The 18,773-nt window shown below is 35.9% G+C and overlaps 2 protein-coding genes across 3 annotated transcripts in view; both read left to right on the top strand.

Annotated features, from left to right (window-relative positions):
* Positions 1-18,571, top strand: part of LOC137024697 (NACHT, LRR and PYD domains-containing protein 3-like) — a 39,877-nt gene extending 21,306 nt beyond the window's left edge. Inside the window, exons 4-5 of one of the 2 annotated variants that reach the window (XM_067392520.1) lie at positions 5,053-5,163; positions 18,330-18,571. In XM_067392520.1, the coding sequence (XP_067248621.1) occupies positions 5,053-5,137 (85 nt within the window). In that variant the 3' untranslated portion in view covers positions 5,138-5,163; positions 18,330-18,571. Of the gene's footprint in view, positions 1-5,052; positions 5,164-18,329 lie in introns of those variants that run through there. The other variant, XM_067392522.1, reaches the window with a different exon arrangement.
* LOC137024700 (polyglutamylase complex subunit TTLL1-like) lies at positions 17,580-18,773 on the top strand. Its single transcript, XM_067392527.1, has 2 exons — positions 17,580-18,463; positions 18,566-18,773. The coding sequence occupies exons 1-2, from the start codon at positions 18,351-18,353 to the stop codon at positions 18,753-18,755; spliced, it is 303 nt and encodes a 100-aa protein (XP_067248628.1). The 5' UTR covers positions 17,580-18,350; the 3' UTR covers positions 18,756-18,773.

Here is an 18,773-nt window from a genome sequence, read left to right on the forward strand (position 1 = left end):
AGCAAAAGTAATACGCTAGTGTGCGCTTCTGAATTCAGTAATGTCATTATGAGAGCAGAGCTCGCGCGCGGAGGGTAGTGATGATGGGAGAAACGAAGATTCGAATCAATTGAACCGATTGATTCACAAAATGATTCACTGTTCGGAGCACTACACGCTGGCGACACCTGCTGGACAAAATAGAGTAAAGCAATGAGATCTAGTCCCAAACATAATGACACCTTTTACAAAACAATTGCAAATATCTTCACAACAGTGTCATGTTTTCAATATAATTTACAAATCATTAAAAAACATTAAATGTTAGTGTTTGTATTTTGTGTTTTAGTTTGTTATTTTTTAATCAGACCATTTATATGTAATTAGTATCACACTACCTTTTTAATTATACACAGGTGTGTTTGTCAGTAAAGCTGTGTAAAAACATGAGCAAAGTGAAGGTGTAACGCTGTAACTCTGGAGAAGCAAGTTAATGTTGCTATTAATGTCCAGGTGTGGTTTGAAACCAAGGAGCCTATGATTATTAAAGGTGCCCTAGAACTTTTTTTAAAAAAAGATGTAATATAAGTCTAAGGTGTCTCCAGAATGTGTCTGTGAAGTTTCAGCTCAAAATACCCCATAGATTTTTTTTAATTCATTTTTTTAACTGCCTATTTTGGGGCATAATTAGAAATGAGCCGATTCAGGGTGTTTGGCCCTTTAAATTCTCATGCTCCACGCCCCAAGAGCTCACGCTTGCCTTAAACAACATAAAAAAAAAGTTCACACAGCTAATATAACCCTCAAAATGGATCTTTACAAAGTGTTCATCATGCAGCATGTCTAATCGCGTAAGTACAGTGTTTATTTTGATGTTTACATTTGATTCTGAATGAGTTTGAGGCTGTGCTCCGTGGCTAAAGCTAACATTACACACTGTTGGAGAGATTTATAAAGAATGAAGTTGTGTTTATGAATTATACAGACTGCAAGTGTTTAAAAATGAAAATAACGACAGTCTGGTCTCCGTGAATACAGTAAGAAACGATGGTAACTTTAACCACATTTAACAGTACATTAGCAACATGCTAACGAAACATTTAGAAAGACAATTTACAAATATCACTAAAAATATCATGTTACATGAAATGTAATCGTAAGGTTGGCAAACAGTTTTGGAGAATCTGATGTTTCCCCATTCAAAGAGATAGGAGCTGCATGATGCCCAGGATGCCCGAGAGGCCTTTCAAAGATGGCCGCCAAGTGAAATGACTTGTCTTAAAGGGACTTTGATCTAGGGCACCTTTAAAAACAAGATCAGGTGGACTTTATTTATTTTACATGTTGTAGCAAGCCTTATAAGCCTGTGTATGAAAGTAAAGTTATGTTTCACAAAATTAAAACAAGAATAAAAACAAGACAAAAATGTTATTTAAGAACTTTTATTTAAGAACAGAAGTTGTTCTAGTGTTTTAGCACTTAAACGGTTTCTTTTCTTGCACAGAGCTTCTCTGGCTTTGGAAAAACTCGTTCACACGGCACAGATGTAGCTGGTGTTGAGAGAGATTTTTTTGGCAAGGTTGAAGAAAGTTTGATGATTTGCCCAAACTCCAGTGGATCTCTTGTGCTGTTAATGTCAGGTGTATTTCAGTATTGCTGTCCATCAACTGTGGCATCTGCAGCGACACTATGGACCTTTTGTGTCTCGCTTATCTTGTGGTCCAATAGTTCCCATAGGTTCTGCTCCAGATTAAAAAGTTTGTCGAGACAAACTTTAAGTTGGCTTGAAAAAGCCGGTCTAGAAAGTTTGAAGAAGTTTGAAAGTTTAAGTTTTAGTTTAGTAGTTTTGATGATAGATAGATAGATAGATGGATAGATGGGCAATAGTTATATGTATTTCAAATATAAAATAGGATTTTGTAATGTGTATTTGATAGTGTTGATGAAAATGGCTTCATATTTTATATTAAAATGCTTTAGTGTTTTGTAGTTTTAAAATACTGCAAAATACTTTGTAAGAAGTCTACATGATGACATCATAAAAACGCAGCCTCTGATTGGTGCCTACTCAGTGGTTTGCCCAGACTGGAGATGAGAACAGAAACAGTGCAGGCTGCCAGTTTTCCATAAACTATAATTTTTAAATAAATGTTCTTACTACACCTTGACAAGTTCTGTTGCTACTTTCTGATTACGTTTATGACTATATTTAAACATATCGATCATTTAATAATTGCTGAAATGTTTGTTTTCAACTTCAAATTTAACTTGTCCAATAATTAATTAATAAATATTTGATTGCTAAATATTGTACCCTAATTGAAGAAGCTGTTTACTAGGATCATGATTTTGCATACCATTGCATGATTGACTGATTGACATATAATATATTATTATATTTATGATTAACAATCATAAATATAATAATATATTATGGCTGCGTCCGAAAACTGGAAAATGCTGCCTTCTGAGGACACATTTCAAGGTAGTAAGGCATCAAGGCACGTCCGAATCCAATGTTAGCTTCACTTCCTCTCTCATGAGATACCTTCCTCAGATCGATTTTTGAAGGGAGCATAGATGTATCCTTAGCTGCCTTTGATATCCCACAATCCTGTGCTTCCATTCTGTGACAGTTGAGCTAGAAAAATAAAGATGGCGTCCGAAAGTTGCGTTTGCTGCTCAGTTTGTGTATAAATGTACGATTTTGACCAACATATTTCAATTTTGATATCATTTCTATCGAGAAATTACTACTGTAATAATTAAATATTTGTTTAGTTCTCACCAAAGCTCGCGCTATATTGCTGCAGATCATTAAACTGTTACGCTGCCTCAGAAGTCTGTCCGAAATCAATTTCGTGAGGTACCTTCATGTACAAACGCTGCCGTACAAGTCATTCTCTTATAAGACAGCGAGGCAGCAAGACAGCTACCTAGGTTTTATACAGGTGCCATCAGTTGTCTTCTTATGAAAGACTTGTTTGTCACTGACGCAAAGTAGGCCCTTCCTTACCAAACACCAAGTGACTAAATTAGGATACAATTATGAGTTATTCCCCATCTGTGAAACATTAAACTGTGGGTTACTTTAAACATAGCCTTCATCTGGGAGATCACATGGATATGTGAATATTTGATCTGTTAACTGGTTGCATATGTCAGATTTATGGCATGACTGGAAGAGAAAAGCTATCAAACATTGTTTACTTAATCAATAATCAACAATAATGATGTTTTTCAGTTAAAAGGCAAGAAGTTATGAAAAGTAAGTAAAGAAATGTGGTGATAGACGGGCGTTGTCACAGTAACCAGGTGAAGGTAATGAGGAAACTGAAACTTTGAGACACAATTGCCCTGCTTCCTCCAAAATAGACACAAATGCATATTCAAAGTCCCCCTACACAATCAAAATGAATCTATTACGACTGTCACTATCAAGTGAAATGTGGAAATAAATGAAAGGTGTCGCAGCATTACAGTTACACATGCTCCTTGCATGCAATATTACTTTTTCTACTTTTTTTCAGCGTTAAGCATTACAACCAATCCCTGTTGAGCTCATGATGCAATAACCAATCAGATGAGATTATGACAGGTGAATTAAAAAGCTGCGGATTGGCGGGAGTTTTTGTGACGCTCGTGCATGTGCTCAGTCAGTCAGTGCGGGACACGCTCTGAATATTGCCAATTCTGTCCTGGAAAAGTGCAGACACATTGTAAGTAAGATACTAATTTATAACTAAAATAACAGTGTTTTTATTTTCTAATGCGTAAAAACTATTTAACTAATTCCTAAACGATTCCTGTCAGTGCGCCATAGTCTACAAGAATGACAAAACGTTTACTGTATTCTTTTAATCGACATTAACCATTATTAAATGATCACGAGCAATAATCGACAATGATGTTTTTCAGATAAAATGCAAAAAGTTACTGTCATAACAGCTTAAACATTTCTAGGAATGCCGTCTGCTAGATGTATGCATCATATTTTGTGTCAAATTCGTACATTTAATCATTAAATTAGTTACAAGACGCAACATTCACTTCTTATTAGGCAAATTTTATTGTGACGCTTTAATATCTGAATTATCAGAAAACGGAGCTGTACACATTTGGGTTTATGACTGCTGTACATTTACCTGCCACAAGATGGCACTGTTTTCAACATTCTTAATGTTTCAAATATTTCCCCGAAACAGCTCAATTCGTGTTTTCGGTACGGGTGTGTCAAGCAGGTCTCTCTGCTGAACAAAAAGGCTGTTTCTCAGTCAGTGGGCATCTGACCACCACTTTACCTGACTTCCTTACATTATAAAGTCCTTCTCCAGTGGGTTAGGCGAGTCAGGTAAAGTGTTTAAAGCCACCCATTGTGGTTTAACAATGCTCACATGATTGGGTAACACCCACATGACTCTGCACACCTCAGACAGGGGTCCAAGGTGACCACCTTTCCATTTCGGACCAGTGTCATCCTTAAAGGTCTGGAAAATAAGTCAGAAGTAAGTACAGCAGAGTTTCTGAACAATGTGGTCATGTTCTGTGGCCTTCTTGAGGGTGAGAGAAGTGCACAGAATACTTATTGAATATGAAAAATATACATAATGCAAACAAGGGTTTTTGTTTCTTTTGTTGTGGAAGGCTGAGGAGAAGGTTGGTGTCAATGCTAGAATGCCTACATTTGTTGGACATGGATCATTATTGAGGGAACTTTTAAATAAAACTTTTTCAGTACAAAATCTTTTCATATTTTAGAACATAAAGACAATAAATATAAATGATCTCAAATGAAAATAAAATAACTAAATACAAAACACAACTATCAATACTATTGCTAAACTTAATCAAAACTACTAAATTACTACTAAAATGTAAACAAATTGAACTACTAAATTACTATTACTGAAATGAAAAATGATCTGAACTGCTAAACTAAAAGAGTAAACAATCTAACTATTACTATAAAATTTAATCTGATTGAACAATGAAAAATGAAATAACTATTCAGATTTGAATCTTCATTAACAAACTGATCTCTATAACACGTTTATGCACATGTGTAATTTTTAGGTTGAGTTTCTCAATGAGATCTTCATGGTACAGTGTGGTGGGAATGTTAAACTCACTGAAGTCGCTGCACAGACTTCCCTGCTGACTGGATACTCCGATGACTTCCATGAGGTGCGTGACTTCTATTTGTTCTATTTGTCTATTTGTATTATATATTCTATTAGTTATACAGTCATAGTTCTGTTCAGTGTACAAAGTCATTTTAGTTTAACATTATTCATTGTTTTAAAGTCATTTTATTTTAACATTATTCATTGTTTTAAAGTCATTTTATTTTAACATTATTCATTGTTTTATTTTGTAATGTTTATAATAGAGCCGTTACTCCGAGATCGATTCTTTATTCTAGTGAAGTTTAGAGCAAATCCGTTAATCTGAGATCGATTGCTCATGTCACGCTCTCTCTCACGGTATCGCGAGAGTTTCTCCATGCGGGTGAACGTTATCAGGTGAGATCGCGAGAGTTGGCTCATACGAGTAAACGGCATCACTGGAAAACATCACTCATCATCTGTTGTGATCATTCTCAGTTTATTCTCAGGTAACGGATCACTAAAGTTATTATATTGCATGTAGAAAACGAGTTTAAATGTTGATGACGTGTGTGTGTGTGTGTGTGTGTGCTATTTGAAAGAGAGTAAAAGTTTATTTTGAGTGTGTCAGTGTGTGTTCATCAGTGGAGCACGTGGCAGCCGGGCCTAACGCATGGGTGTGTGATGCTAATATGGGTTTCGCCATGAGGAAAAGCTGGAAGGCCTTTATATAGTTTGTGTTTTACTATTTATTGTAATAGCTTTAAATGCATTAATTTGATGAGGAAATCTCAGATTATTGGCATGAATTGATGAAGTGATCTCACTACAGCATTGTTAATGGAGATTTGAGCCAAAGCTAGCTTTAGCAGCCTACAGGTACACAAGTCAAAGCCCTTTTCAATCAACCGTTAGCTGTTAGCATCCGACTAACACTTCGATACAGTGTGAGTGTGATGTGTTAACACTTCCTCTCTCTTCGCCTCTCCTCACTTGGTTTCACCCTCTGTTTGAGCTCACACATACTTTCCTGTCTCGGTTAGGTTGGTCCTTCCCCTTATTTTTTTTCTGACTACTCCTATACAGGTTATTAGTAGCCTAATTCCTGTTCTTCTCTACCCCTGCTCACTCATTAGTGCTCTAGTTCATGAAGTACTGTTACTAGGGCTGTACGATTTGGAGAAAAAATCTAATTGCGTTTTTTTGGGAGGGGTTTTCTGATCAAAATTGCGATTTAAAATGCGATTTATTACCATATCAAAAAAGAGCTTCAGGTTTGTTGTGGTGGGTTTAACAGCACCAAAGAAAGACAAACTATGCTACACTGTGCTACTCTACTGTTAATTTAGAACCTCTTAAACATTTTGGCCATTTTTTAAATGAAGTTTAACAACTTAAGAACTACAGTGTCTTAATTAAAGTTAAATTAACAATTTTATATAAAATCTTAAACTTTTAAGAACCCAAATACACTATAAACAATTCTACATCAGTAAAACACAGACCATAACCTACATTAAGGTTGAAACAATGACAGCAAAAGTTTTTGCCGTTTAAAGTGCAAAGTACATGAATAACTCAAGGCCAAAAGGCCTACAAGAACATTTAGATCCATTTTCACATTGTTCAGGGTAATGTGCTTAAAGATTTTTTGACAAAAAGAGCAGCATATCCACTCTCTCTGGTTTAAGGGATGACCATTGACATGTTACTATATTGCCTGCTGCACTAAAAAAGGCTTTCGGATGGTGTGCTTGTGGCACACAGGTATCGGCAAGCCAACCTGCTCAACCTGGGAAAGTTAATCTGGTGCTGTTTCCACCATGCCAAGGGATTCTCTTCTCCATCAATTGTTGGTGCAGTTAAATAGCTGTTTATCTCTGTTTCCACCACATGATGAAAATTAGGAGGTTCTTCCGGAGACACTTCTTGAGAAATTTTGAAATAGCTTCCAAGTGACTTAGCTTTTCCGGATGGGGCTGCTGCTAAATCCTGTGACTCTGAGACACGTGATCTTTTCTCCTGTAACTTTCAAAAACAGGGCAAGCAAGTTACAATTTTTAACATTTTCAGTTCAGAAATGAATGCTCAACACATTTTTTCATGAGTGCCATTTTCTTACCTTTCTTGCAACTTCTTCCATCTCTGTCATCATTCTCTCTTTTATGGTTGGGGTGTTGTCTTGACTGATGTAATTCATTTTGAAGCAAGGATCTAAGAATGATGTAACTTCCAGAAGTTCTTGAGTGCATGGGTCATCAAATTATCAGGAAATTATACAGAAAAATCTCAATGTCAATCGCGGTTAACATTCCTTTATTTACAGATCTACGCTTGAGGATGAATGTGATCCCTTTCATCCTGGTCGGAAGCCACCCAGCTAACACACGACGTAACAGTTACGTAATGTATTCGTACTTTTTGGTAATGTCATGACTTACTAACTGACAACGTAACTACGACGTCGCATGCCAGTAATTTCATTACCTTCAGATTACCATCTCACAACGTCGTCAGTACGTTCTCCTAACGTTATAAGATTACCCAGAACGTTCCAGATACGTCCTCTATTCGTAATATATTGGTAATTCTATGACTTACTAGTAACGTAACTACAACGTTGTATGCCCGTAATAATATAACCATCAAATTACCATATCACAACGTCGTCAGTACATTCTCCAAACGTTACAAGATTACTAAGGACGTTCCAGATACGTCCTCTATTCGTAATATAATGGTCATTCCATGACTTACTGGCAACGTAACAGCAACGTCATCTGCTCGTAATTTCATTACCATCATTTACACATTCTTTATATGTTATTATTACCAGAATTTGCAATATAAAACGTGTAATTAAATGTCAGACACAAGACTGAAATGTCCCCTTAAGAAAAAAAAATGTTTCTTTTCACCAAATCAGAGTATGGATGACTGCTTTTTATATATAGTGACGTGACATACAGCGCGCGCCTTCACAAATGTAGTGCCCACAGTATGTTGATAAGAGTGTAAAGTTAATTTTTCTGAGAGAAGAATTTATTTTTTCCGAGGTGACAACGAATAAATGGCTTTTGTAAAAATGTATAAAGTTAACTTTGGAAAGACGCAAAACCTTTTTTTATTGTTATGTTTACGTTAGTGCAGGTGGCCGTTAGAGTTGCCATGGCAACCGGGAAAACATTCAAGCTGCTGGAGAGGACAGCGTCGAAGTTTCTCCGTGTTTCTCGTCAGTTTTATAGCAATAAAGTTCAACAACTGCGTCAGATTGGTTAAGTAACATTACCCACAGTCTACTTTAAGTACTTTTGTTAATATTTTTACCTTTGTGATTTCCTTGATCGTCTGAAATATATGTTAGCAAAACGTTACGTTAGCATAGCATATGTTTTTAATGATACTGAGAGCAAAACGTCTTTAATGCTTTTATTTTATGTTTCGCTGTAGGCTACATGTTTTTATTTATAGTTTGAGTGTATTTCATTTTTATTTGGAGTATTTGGAGTGTTTTTCAAAATAAATGAATTCATTTCGAGTCTGCATTCATCGTTCACAGCTGTTGGAATAGCCTTTACATTAGTTTGGGCAAATGAGGACATAAATTAGGTTAAACTACTGCATGTCCACCCATAGAAAAATAAATAAATATAAGAATTACCAACTGATGACCAACACACAACTATTGATACACAACGTTGCCACGACGTCGCAGTTACTAACTGGCAATGTCACAAAGTTACGTTGTGGCGACGTATAGGCACCTTTCACTTTTCCGGTTGCCAGTTACGTCGCCACGACGAAAGTTTGGTCACCAAATTACGTTGCAGTTACGTAACAGTCACGTATTTTGGTTAGCTGGGCATCTACAAAATGTCATAGCCTACATAACGTGAAATAAAGAAAAGAGTTTTTTGTTCAAGTGTTTTTGACCATGATTTATTAGCCAAAACTGCATGATTTAACACCTAGCTCACAATTATTTGAATATTAGCCTATGGGCAAATGTTTTACGTGAAGAGATGAAATCATGTAGAACAATAAGCAATTTTAAGAGACTAAATGAACAGCCTATATTGAATCGATACGAAAATGACTCGATGGGATATTGTATACTGACAGTATGGTTCCTGGGATTATATATGTCTGTTTTGGATGGGTTACTATTCGGTTTGATGTAGATAGAAGGAAACGAACATTTTTTTTTTTTTTAATGTGTTTGTTTATGCATGTATGTGTGCATGTGCTATTTGAATCACTTTTAATAATTTTGGATGATTGTACATGTTATTTGTTATGTTTTTTATATATATGTATATATATATATGAAGAGTTTCGTTGCAAAACGAGATAAATCCATTTTTTTAATTTTTCAAAAATCTTGTTTTTTGGTTGTGCATTCCAATTAATATCAATTCAACTGCAGTTGGTTTGTTTTGATTTAAACCTTCATAACTTGAAAAATACAGCTAAGTAGCACCATAAAACAAAATAATAACATGATAACATAATAATAAACATGTTTTGACAAAAATGTTAAAAACGGATTTATCTCGTTTTGCAACGAAACTCTTCATATATATATATATATATATATATATATATATATATATATATATATATATATATATATATGACTCGAGGGGATATAAAAAACACGTCTTTCAATAAACTGTGCGTAATGGTTGCACGCAGTGCGCCCAGTATGCTTCATTAACAAATATGAACCGGTTCTTTGAGAGTCAAAAACACAGCGCAGCCAAGTTCACTTATTTTTTCCCATATTTGTACGTGAATTCGGAAAATTACTGCTTCCCGGCTAACTCAGAAGTCCTGTGAGAAATGTAGACCCATCCGAATATGTCAGATTAATTTTCGTAATTTTTGGACGAGCTGATTCAGCGACCGCCCGCTCCACTTTCATCATGGATAAAGGTATTTTTGCCATCCGACGAACCAATAACATGAAATCAATATGGAGATACCGATCACAGAAACTAATAGCAGAGTAAGATTCTAAACGTATTTTAGCTTTTCTCGATTGCTAACCAAGCGGCAACCTCCCCCTCGTGAAGCCAATACGGAAGTAACTTAAACTGCGATTCATCGACTGGCCGCTAGGGACAGGCTCCAAAAGAGAGCAGAATCTCATAGAGTCCCATGTTAAATTGGCCAAGTTTATAGCAGAAAAAAACATGTTTACAAGTTGGTTCAAATTGTGGTTTTGGTCTATACTGCTATTTTTGCCCTTCATGACAACTCTGAGGGGGGTGAATTTTTTTATAACTTATCCGTTTAAATTATATTAAGCCTTAAAAGTTCTGCATAATTAAGGGCGTGGTCACTTGAGTGACAGGTAGAGTGCGCTGCTGTCTGTGAGCCGTCATGTTACCTCAGCTGCCGCTGAATTTGGCATCTCAGCCGTTTTTGTACTTTTTTTCTTGATTATTTTATATAATTATAAAATATGGCTTGCTGCATAATATTCGAGACTGATGTGTGTCGTAGATGTGCATGCATGCGGAAGAGACAGAACACACGTTGTTGGATCGTGGCATTGGCTGAAAGTTTTGATTGCGAGATTTAACGTTACTACAATGACAAAACCAGGAGGAAATACAACTCTGACAGCACTGCTTGGATATTATAACTAAAACTGCTGCACTATTTTGAAAAAAAAATATACTTTGGACACAGGCTCATTTGTTTGTTAGATACGATCGCTGCTCAGATTGCATCCTTTCTTGAAGAACGATGACAGAGAGCAGATCATTCAGAAGAAATGTGAAATGTTTTTTTTTTGTTTTGCAATGGACATTTATATTTTACCCAAGTGCCACAGATTGGATTCATCTCGCGATCTCTATTATAAAGGTATGAAGTCCCATTTGATGTTCCATGTTGTTATTTGCACACCCAACACTACTGGTGTTGGAGCATCTATATCTTAAAAAAAAACACCGTAAATTGACAGTAAACCTTTATAACTTTCTGATGTTAAAACTTATCTTTATTAATAATTTAGATAGTATCTAGATAGATAGCTCCTTTGCTTGCTAACGTGGTCACGTCGAGCTAGGCGGGCGTGGTTTCAGCAACCAGTCATATCAGCTCAAACCACCTCCCCGCCTCTTTGCCCATTTTCAGTTATCCGGGAGTGCGGTGACGCGCAGCTAAGATGGCCGCGTCCTCATTTTCGCTTCAAAACTGCTGTTCAGAACTCTATGGGTGGGGGACAAATCAAGATGGCGGAGTGAGTGGTTTAATCTCAAGCAGGCTCCGAAGAAAAATTTGTTTTTCAAGTCCATCTTTACTTAAATGAAAAATCAACCAAACCATATTGTAACAGAAGTGACTTTTATTTGCTTTTGACAAAACTTTTGAACTTTTTGAGGAATAAATTGCACCGAAATTACAAACTAAGGGAAAGATGGAAAAACATGGTGAAGCTAACATCGTCGAACATGACTACGGCACCACTGCGCAGAGTGATACGAGTGAAAACGAAATCCAAGAAATGGAGCAATCTTGTGTTAATCTCGAGGACGATCAAACTCCTGTAAATAGTCCGCAACCCAAAAAGTCGAGGAAGAGAGGCACGAAGGCAAGAGAGGAGAATAGCTTTATGCTAGCGATTGAGTCTGTGATGAAAAGATTCGACGGTCTAGATGGGAAGCTTGAAAATATTGAAGCGAGGATGAATAATGTTCAAGAAGCTCTGAAAAAGTTTGATGCCCTAGAAATCAAGCTGCAGAACATCGATGAACGCACCGACGCTATTAAACGAGCCACGGATGAAAATAAAGAAAACATCGAGAAGCTACAAAGACAAGTTGAGTTTCTGGCGGCAGAAAACAAATCCCTGAAGGAAAAGGTTTTGGAAGCTGCGAGATACAAGAGGAGATGGAACCTCAGGCTCTTGGGGTTACCCGAGAAGGAAGATGAGAAAACCAGAGATGAAGTCATAGGTATCCTTACGAGAGTGGTCCCTATGTCTGTTGACGAGCTCCGCCGAAATGTTGACACCGTCCACCGTTTGGGGATAAAAGGTGCAATGAACAACAACATGCCAAGACCCATCATTATACAGTTTGTTTCGCGAAAGGTGAAGGAAGAAGTGTGGAAGTTGTCGAGGGAGGCCAGAGTGTGCAAAGAGAAGAAGATCATCTTTAAAAAGGACTTCTCCAAAGAGGATCGGGAGGCGAGGGAGAAGCTGTGGCCACGGGTGGATGAAGCCAGGCGCCGCGGAAAGAAGGCATTTTTAAAGGAAGGATACGCGATCATCGATGGGAAAAAGGTTTATCCTTGATGCATATGTGATACGTTCTATAACTTTGATTGAAAAACTTTGATTAATCACACGTTTTCAGAGTTGTTGTTCTTTCTGTTATTATGGGCTGTTGAATAGACTGGGAAAAAAGACTCATTGATATGACTAAATATTTTATTTATTTATTTTTATTTATTTTTTTCTTTTGACGGAAGCATTTGGAGGTTTGGTTGAGCCCTAATATACTTTGGACGGATTTGCTCATTCCTGCTCTTTTGTTAATTCAAGAGCGTTTTCATTAGGCATTAACTTTATTTGTTTTTTAGTGTTCAATGTCAGTTTTGTGTATTTCTTTAAATGTTAGAGGTCTGAAAAATCTTACAAAGCGCAAGGCACTTTTTTTATTTTGTAAAGAACTTGAGGCAAATTTGATTTTTTTTACAGGAAACACATTCAAGTATAGCAGATGAGAAATTTTGGAAGCAGCAGTGGGGGGATAATGTTTTTTATTCTCATGGTACCAATTATTCGGCAGGTGTTATGATACTTTGCAACAGGTTTACAGGAAAAGTAATTAGTCACGTAGGAGATAAGGATGGCCACTGGCTGATTGCAGCTATTGAAATATGTGACCAAAAAATTATTGTGCTTTCAATTTACGGATATAACAACAAGGCGAACAATAGAAGTATGTTAGAGAAACTGGGTAGGCTAGTTAATGAGTGGAAAGCTGTTCATATGACAGATAAAGTTGTTATGGGAGGTGATTTTAACATTGCTCCAAATTCTTGGTTGGATAGGCTACCTCCTAGAGGCCAACAACCCGAAAACAATGAAGTATTACACAATTTTTGTATTGAAACTAATACTTTTGACTATTGGAGATTGAATAACCCTACGAATTTGGAATATACATGGATTAGTGCTTCAAACGTGAACCAACAGTCAAGGTTAGATTACTGGCTAATCTCACATTCAATAAGTAATAATGTTCAGAAATGTGAGATTACTGCATCTCCGCTCACCGACCACTGTTTAATAAGCTTATTCTTGTTAGTAACCGAACAACCACGTTCTTCTGGTAATATATGGAAACTAAATAATAGACTTTTATCAAATGATTTTTTTTGTAAACAAATAAAATCCCTCTGTCTAAAAGTAAAGGGAATGGATATGTCAAATAAAGGGAAGTGGGAATGGTTTAAATTTGAAACAAAGAGGTTGGCAATTGAAATGGGGAAAAGCATGTCAAAAACAAGTAAACTAAAACAGAAAGAAATACTGAAAAGGATTAACATACTCTGTGGTAAAACTGTTTCGGAGGAAGAACTAACTGAGTTGAACTCCCTCCAAAAACAGTTTGATGAAATTTATTTAGAAAAAGCAAGTGGAGCCTTTGTAAGATCCAAGGCTAGATGGATTGAAGAAGGTGAGAAGAACACAACATATTTCTATGGCTTAGAAAAATCTAGACAATCTAAAAAAAGAATTTGCAAATTTAAAAAAAAAGACATAGTCATAGAAGACCCTTGCCAAATAAATGAGGAAGTTCAACTCTTTTACTCTGACTTGTATAGCTCAAATTTCCAAAAAGAGGACTGTGAATCCTTTTTTACTCAGATTAAAAGTAATATTAAAAGGATTGGGGAGAATGACAAAATAAGGTTAGAAGACAAAATAAATTTGCAAGAAATAGAAAATGCCCTGAAAAAAATGAAGAATGGGAAGTCACCTGGAATTGATGGCTTGACATCGGAATTTTTGAAGTTTTTTTGGGAAGATATCAAAGAATTGTTATTGAATGTATTTATAGAATGTATACATGAAGGATGTCTTACTCCAACAATGAAAACTGGTATAATAACTCTACTCCCCAAAACAAAAAAAGATACAACAAATTTAGACAATTGGAGACCTATTACGTTGCTCTGCAACGATTATAAGTTATTAGCGTTAATATATGCAGAGAGATTGAAAATAGTAATCGATAAAATAGTAGATGAAACTCAGTCTGCGTTTATAAAAGGTAGAAGTATACAAAATAATGTGAGATTAATATTGGACATGCTGGACTATCAGTCTTTTTTGGAATCGGAAAGCCTGATTTTATTTATAGACTATTTCAAAGCTTTCGATTCTATAGAACACGGTTTTTTATTTTCTACATTAGAAAATTTTGGTTTCGGAAAACACTTTTGTTCAGTGATCAAAATGTTCTATACTGATATTTACAGTTATGTCTCCTTAAACTCAGGACTAACACCTAGAATAAATATAACTTGCGGAATAAGACAAGGATGTCCAATTAGTCCCAAGTTGTTCATTTTATGTACACAGCTACTAGCATATCTGATATTAAATCATCCAAATTTTCAGGGTATACATTTTTTTGATTACGAATTTCGACTCAGTCAGTTTGCAGACGACACTGTCTTCTTCCTTAGGGATAAATCTATGGTTAACAATGCATTGCAAATCATTTCAATTTTTTCCAAAGCGTCAGGTCTTCGTTTAAATATGAAAAAGTGTGAACTACTTGCGTTATATGACTGTATAGATACAGAATTAATGTCAATCCCTGTTAAAAAAGAAGTTAAATATCTTGGAGTTAAGATGGTTAAAGATGAAAAAAAAAAAGAGAGGAAATTAATATGAAGGAAAAAATTGATCAAATACAAGTATCCTTAAATCACTGGCTTAGTAGAGATCTTTCTATTTTTGGGCGTAACTTATTGTCCAAGGCTGAGGGTATATCCAAACTGGTTTATCCATGTCAATCTCTTTACATTGCTCCAAAGAACGTGAGGAAAATTAACTCTATTGTATATAAATTTATCTGGAGAAATAAGACCTACTATGTTAAAAAATCTCAGTTGGTTAAGGAGTATAATAGGGGGGGTATAAAATCAGTGGATTTTGAGGCGATGATAGGAACATTTAAAATAAAGTGGTTGAAAGAGTTTCTATTGAAGCCGGATTCAATATGGTTTCACATCCCAAAAAGTATTTTTAAGAGATTTGGTGGGTTAAATTTTCTTTTGAAATGTGATTTTGAAATTTCTAAAATACCTTTTAAATTATCTGAGTTTCATAAACAAGTTTTGCATCATTGGAAGATGGTATTTACCCATAATTTTACACCTCACTGTGCCACCTTGTGGAATAATAGAGTAATTTTGTCAAACAAAAAGTCTTTGTTCAACCAGCTTTGGTTTGACCAAGGCATTATCTTCGTTCATGACATTCTAGATGTAAATGGTGAAATCTTACAGTTAAAAGATTTTAAAAACAAATTTAATAATATTCAATGTTCTCTTAAAGAGTATAAGAAAATCTGTAAATCTATCCCAGTGAATTTGATACAGCTGATAAAAAACACAATTAGTTTTTCTAATGTCCAAATTAAACTTCCAAACTTAACGATAGGAGAATTAAACATTACGGACAAAAAATGTGACAACAAATATTTAAATAAAGCTTTCAAAGGATATATATATATATCATGATTATGATAGGAAGATAAAACTTAAAATATTAGATAATCCAATGATTGCAGAAAAACATTGGAAATTTATAAAAAGGCCAATTGCACCCAAAGTAAAAGAAATGCAATTTAAAATTCTTAATAACTACTATCCATCTGCGGAGACACTGAGGGGTAGATTTGGTTTTGAAGTTGACCCGTGCGACTTTTGTCATGAAAACCCAGAACGAACAGAACATTTATTCTTCCTTTGCTCAGTTAGTAGGAAGTTTTGGCAAGATGTCCAAAGATGGTTAAATAATAAAATTAGCGAACTTGAACAATTTACAATAGAAGATATTCTTATTTATAATTCTAAACTGAAGAGGGACTTTTCACTTTTGATTAACCTTATCATCATTATGGGTAAATACCACATTCACATAAGTAAATGGAAAAAACAACTGCCAAATGTAAACTGTTTTAAAAATGAATTTCGTATGTTATTATCCTCCTTGAACCTTGTAAAAAATTCTAAACAAACTGTAGAAGCTATCTGTTATGCTGCTGAAATGTTTTTGATCCTGTAACACATATTTTATTTTGTGAATAATGCCTTTTTTTAATTTTTTTTCATTCTCAAATCTGCATTTTGTTGATGCCTTGCCCGGTTTTCTTATGCTGTTGTCTCCACGAGAGTTTGTAATAAACATTATTCATCAAAAAAAAAAAAAAAAAGAACTCTATGGGTGACGTCACGGACGCTACGTCCATATTTTTTTACAGTCTATGTTGCTAACACGTTAGAAGTGATTCAGTCGGCCCAGTTTCCCAAACCATTCGTTCAGTTCTCAAAACAAAAACACATTTCTCAAAACGTTTAACAATGACAACATTCGGTAGCAAAACTGATGACATACCAGTCAAAATCTGAGAGAGCTGAATGAATAATTTACAGGTGTTTTAAACTTACACAGTACCAGTAGATGAGGCGGGAAATGTCACGTTGTACACCCTCAATGTTGTGATTGTCACTGCTGTACTGTAATGAAATTTAGCTAAATGTGCAGAGGATGCTGAATTTACTTTTACTGTAATTGACAGTCTACTGTATTGTGGTGAATACCAAGTTCATACTTATTTTTCTCATGCTTTTCATCTAGCCTACTGCAAGATCAATTTATAATAGTAAAATGAAATAAAGGTATTTTTGTTACCGTGTTATATGAATTGATCTCACTAGTGTTCACTGGGCAGTGCAGTGGTCTGTGTATTTGTTATGTTTTGTGTGTCATCTGATGCCAAAGTTTGATTTTGTCAGACAAGAATAAGTTTTTGACTTAAACATTTTATTTTGACCTGGATGTTTGAGGTTTGTGCAAGTTGGTGTATAGTTTTGATATTGTATTTTGCTGTGAGAAAATGTTGAATTGTTTCATGAATTGTGCATTAGCAATCAAGACAAACAATAGAGACTGAAAAGTTTGAAGGACAAATTTATGTTGGCTTGTCATAAACCCAACTTCAAGTCTTGTTTAAAAAATGTAAAGACTTTGGTCAGTTAGTCCAGAATATAGATGTTCTGGGTGATTGCTAAAGTGTTGCTAGGTGGTTGCTAGGAGATTCTGGGTGGTTGCTAGGCTCTTGCTATGCAGTTGCTGATGTGTTGCTAGAGTATGTGGTTGATAGGGTATTCTGGGGGAACACACACAGACATTCCCACCTCTGTTAATAACAGAAACTCAAAAACTGTTTTGTTGCTCTTTAACTTGCACTAAAATGTGATTTATACCATTGAAGTAGCCTGTGTAATATTAATAAAACTGCTCATCTCCTTTAGTGATATAAGCTCAGACTCATTTAGAAGTTTTTCAGATAGTGTTTACTTGGTGCCATGATGGATATTGAAATTGTTATTTATTAATTTCATACAGTAGATAGATACTTTCTGGTAATGCAATGTGTGTGAACACAATTGTGTATGTAAGGCTATAAATCTCCAAAAACTATACATGAACGCTTGCTTTGGTGTTGCCACCCCTTTGCCACCCTATAAATAATTTTGTAGATTCGCCCCTTTGGATAAATCACAATATATAGGGGGCGCCAAAAAAAATCTTGCCTAGGGTGCCAAAGAGGCTAGGGCCGGCACTGGTGTCACGCTTGTGTTAATGACAAACAGCGTGTAATGATAGAAATAATAACGTGTGTGTAATATTGCTTTACAATAATGTTTCATTAGTCAACATGAACTAACAACACTTTTACAGCATTTATTAACCTCAGTTTGTGTTATTTTAACATTTACTAGTACATTTTAGAGCAAAAGTTGCATCTGTTCACATTATTTCCATGAACTAACACTGAACAGTTGTATTTTGAACTTAGTCAGAAACTCTTGTGAAATCAGTGGAACACAATCAATAATCCACAGTGATGGACCTGCTGCTCCTGTTTCATGAATGTTGTTGTGGTTCGGCGTCTCTGAGACGGACGTGTGTGTGTTTCTCAGGAGTGTGTGTGTGTGTGTGTGATGGCCAGGAAGGTGAAGTGGGTGACGGACATCGAGAAGTCGGTGCTGATCAATAACTTTGAGAAGAGAGGATGGATCCAGGTGACGGACAGCGACGACTGGAACTTCTACTGGCAAGAGCTCGATTCATTTGATCCGTTCACACTGACACTGAAACACAGCTGAACTAGATCCTGAAACACTGATTTGATCAGATCACTTCATGTCATCCGCAGGATGAGCGTCCAGACCATCCGCAGCGTGTTCAGCGTGGACACCGGCTACCGGCTGACCGACGACCAGATGGTCAACCACTTCCCCAACCACTACGAGCTGACCAGGAAGGACCTGATGATCAAGAACATCAAGAGCTACCACAAAGACCTGGAGAAGGAGGCCAGTAGGGCTGCACGATTAATCGCATGAGATTGTCATGCGTGTCTC

This window comes from Chanodichthys erythropterus, chromosome 8, assembly GCF_024489055.1.
Source record: "Chanodichthys erythropterus isolate Z2021 chromosome 8, ASM2448905v1, whole genome shotgun sequence".
Classification (NCBI taxonomy): Eukaryota; Metazoa; Chordata; class Actinopteri; order Cypriniformes; family Xenocyprididae; genus Chanodichthys; species Chanodichthys erythropterus.

Coding starts and splice junctions, on each gene's coding strand:
- LOC137024700 (XM_067392527.1), top strand. CDS start 18,351: ATGGCCAGGAAGGTGAAGTGGGTGACGGACATCGAGAAGTCGGTGCTG. Junction 18,464..18,565: donor GACGACTGGAACTTCTACTG/GCAAGAGCTCGA, acceptor TGTCATCCGCAG/GATGAGCGTCCAGACCATCC.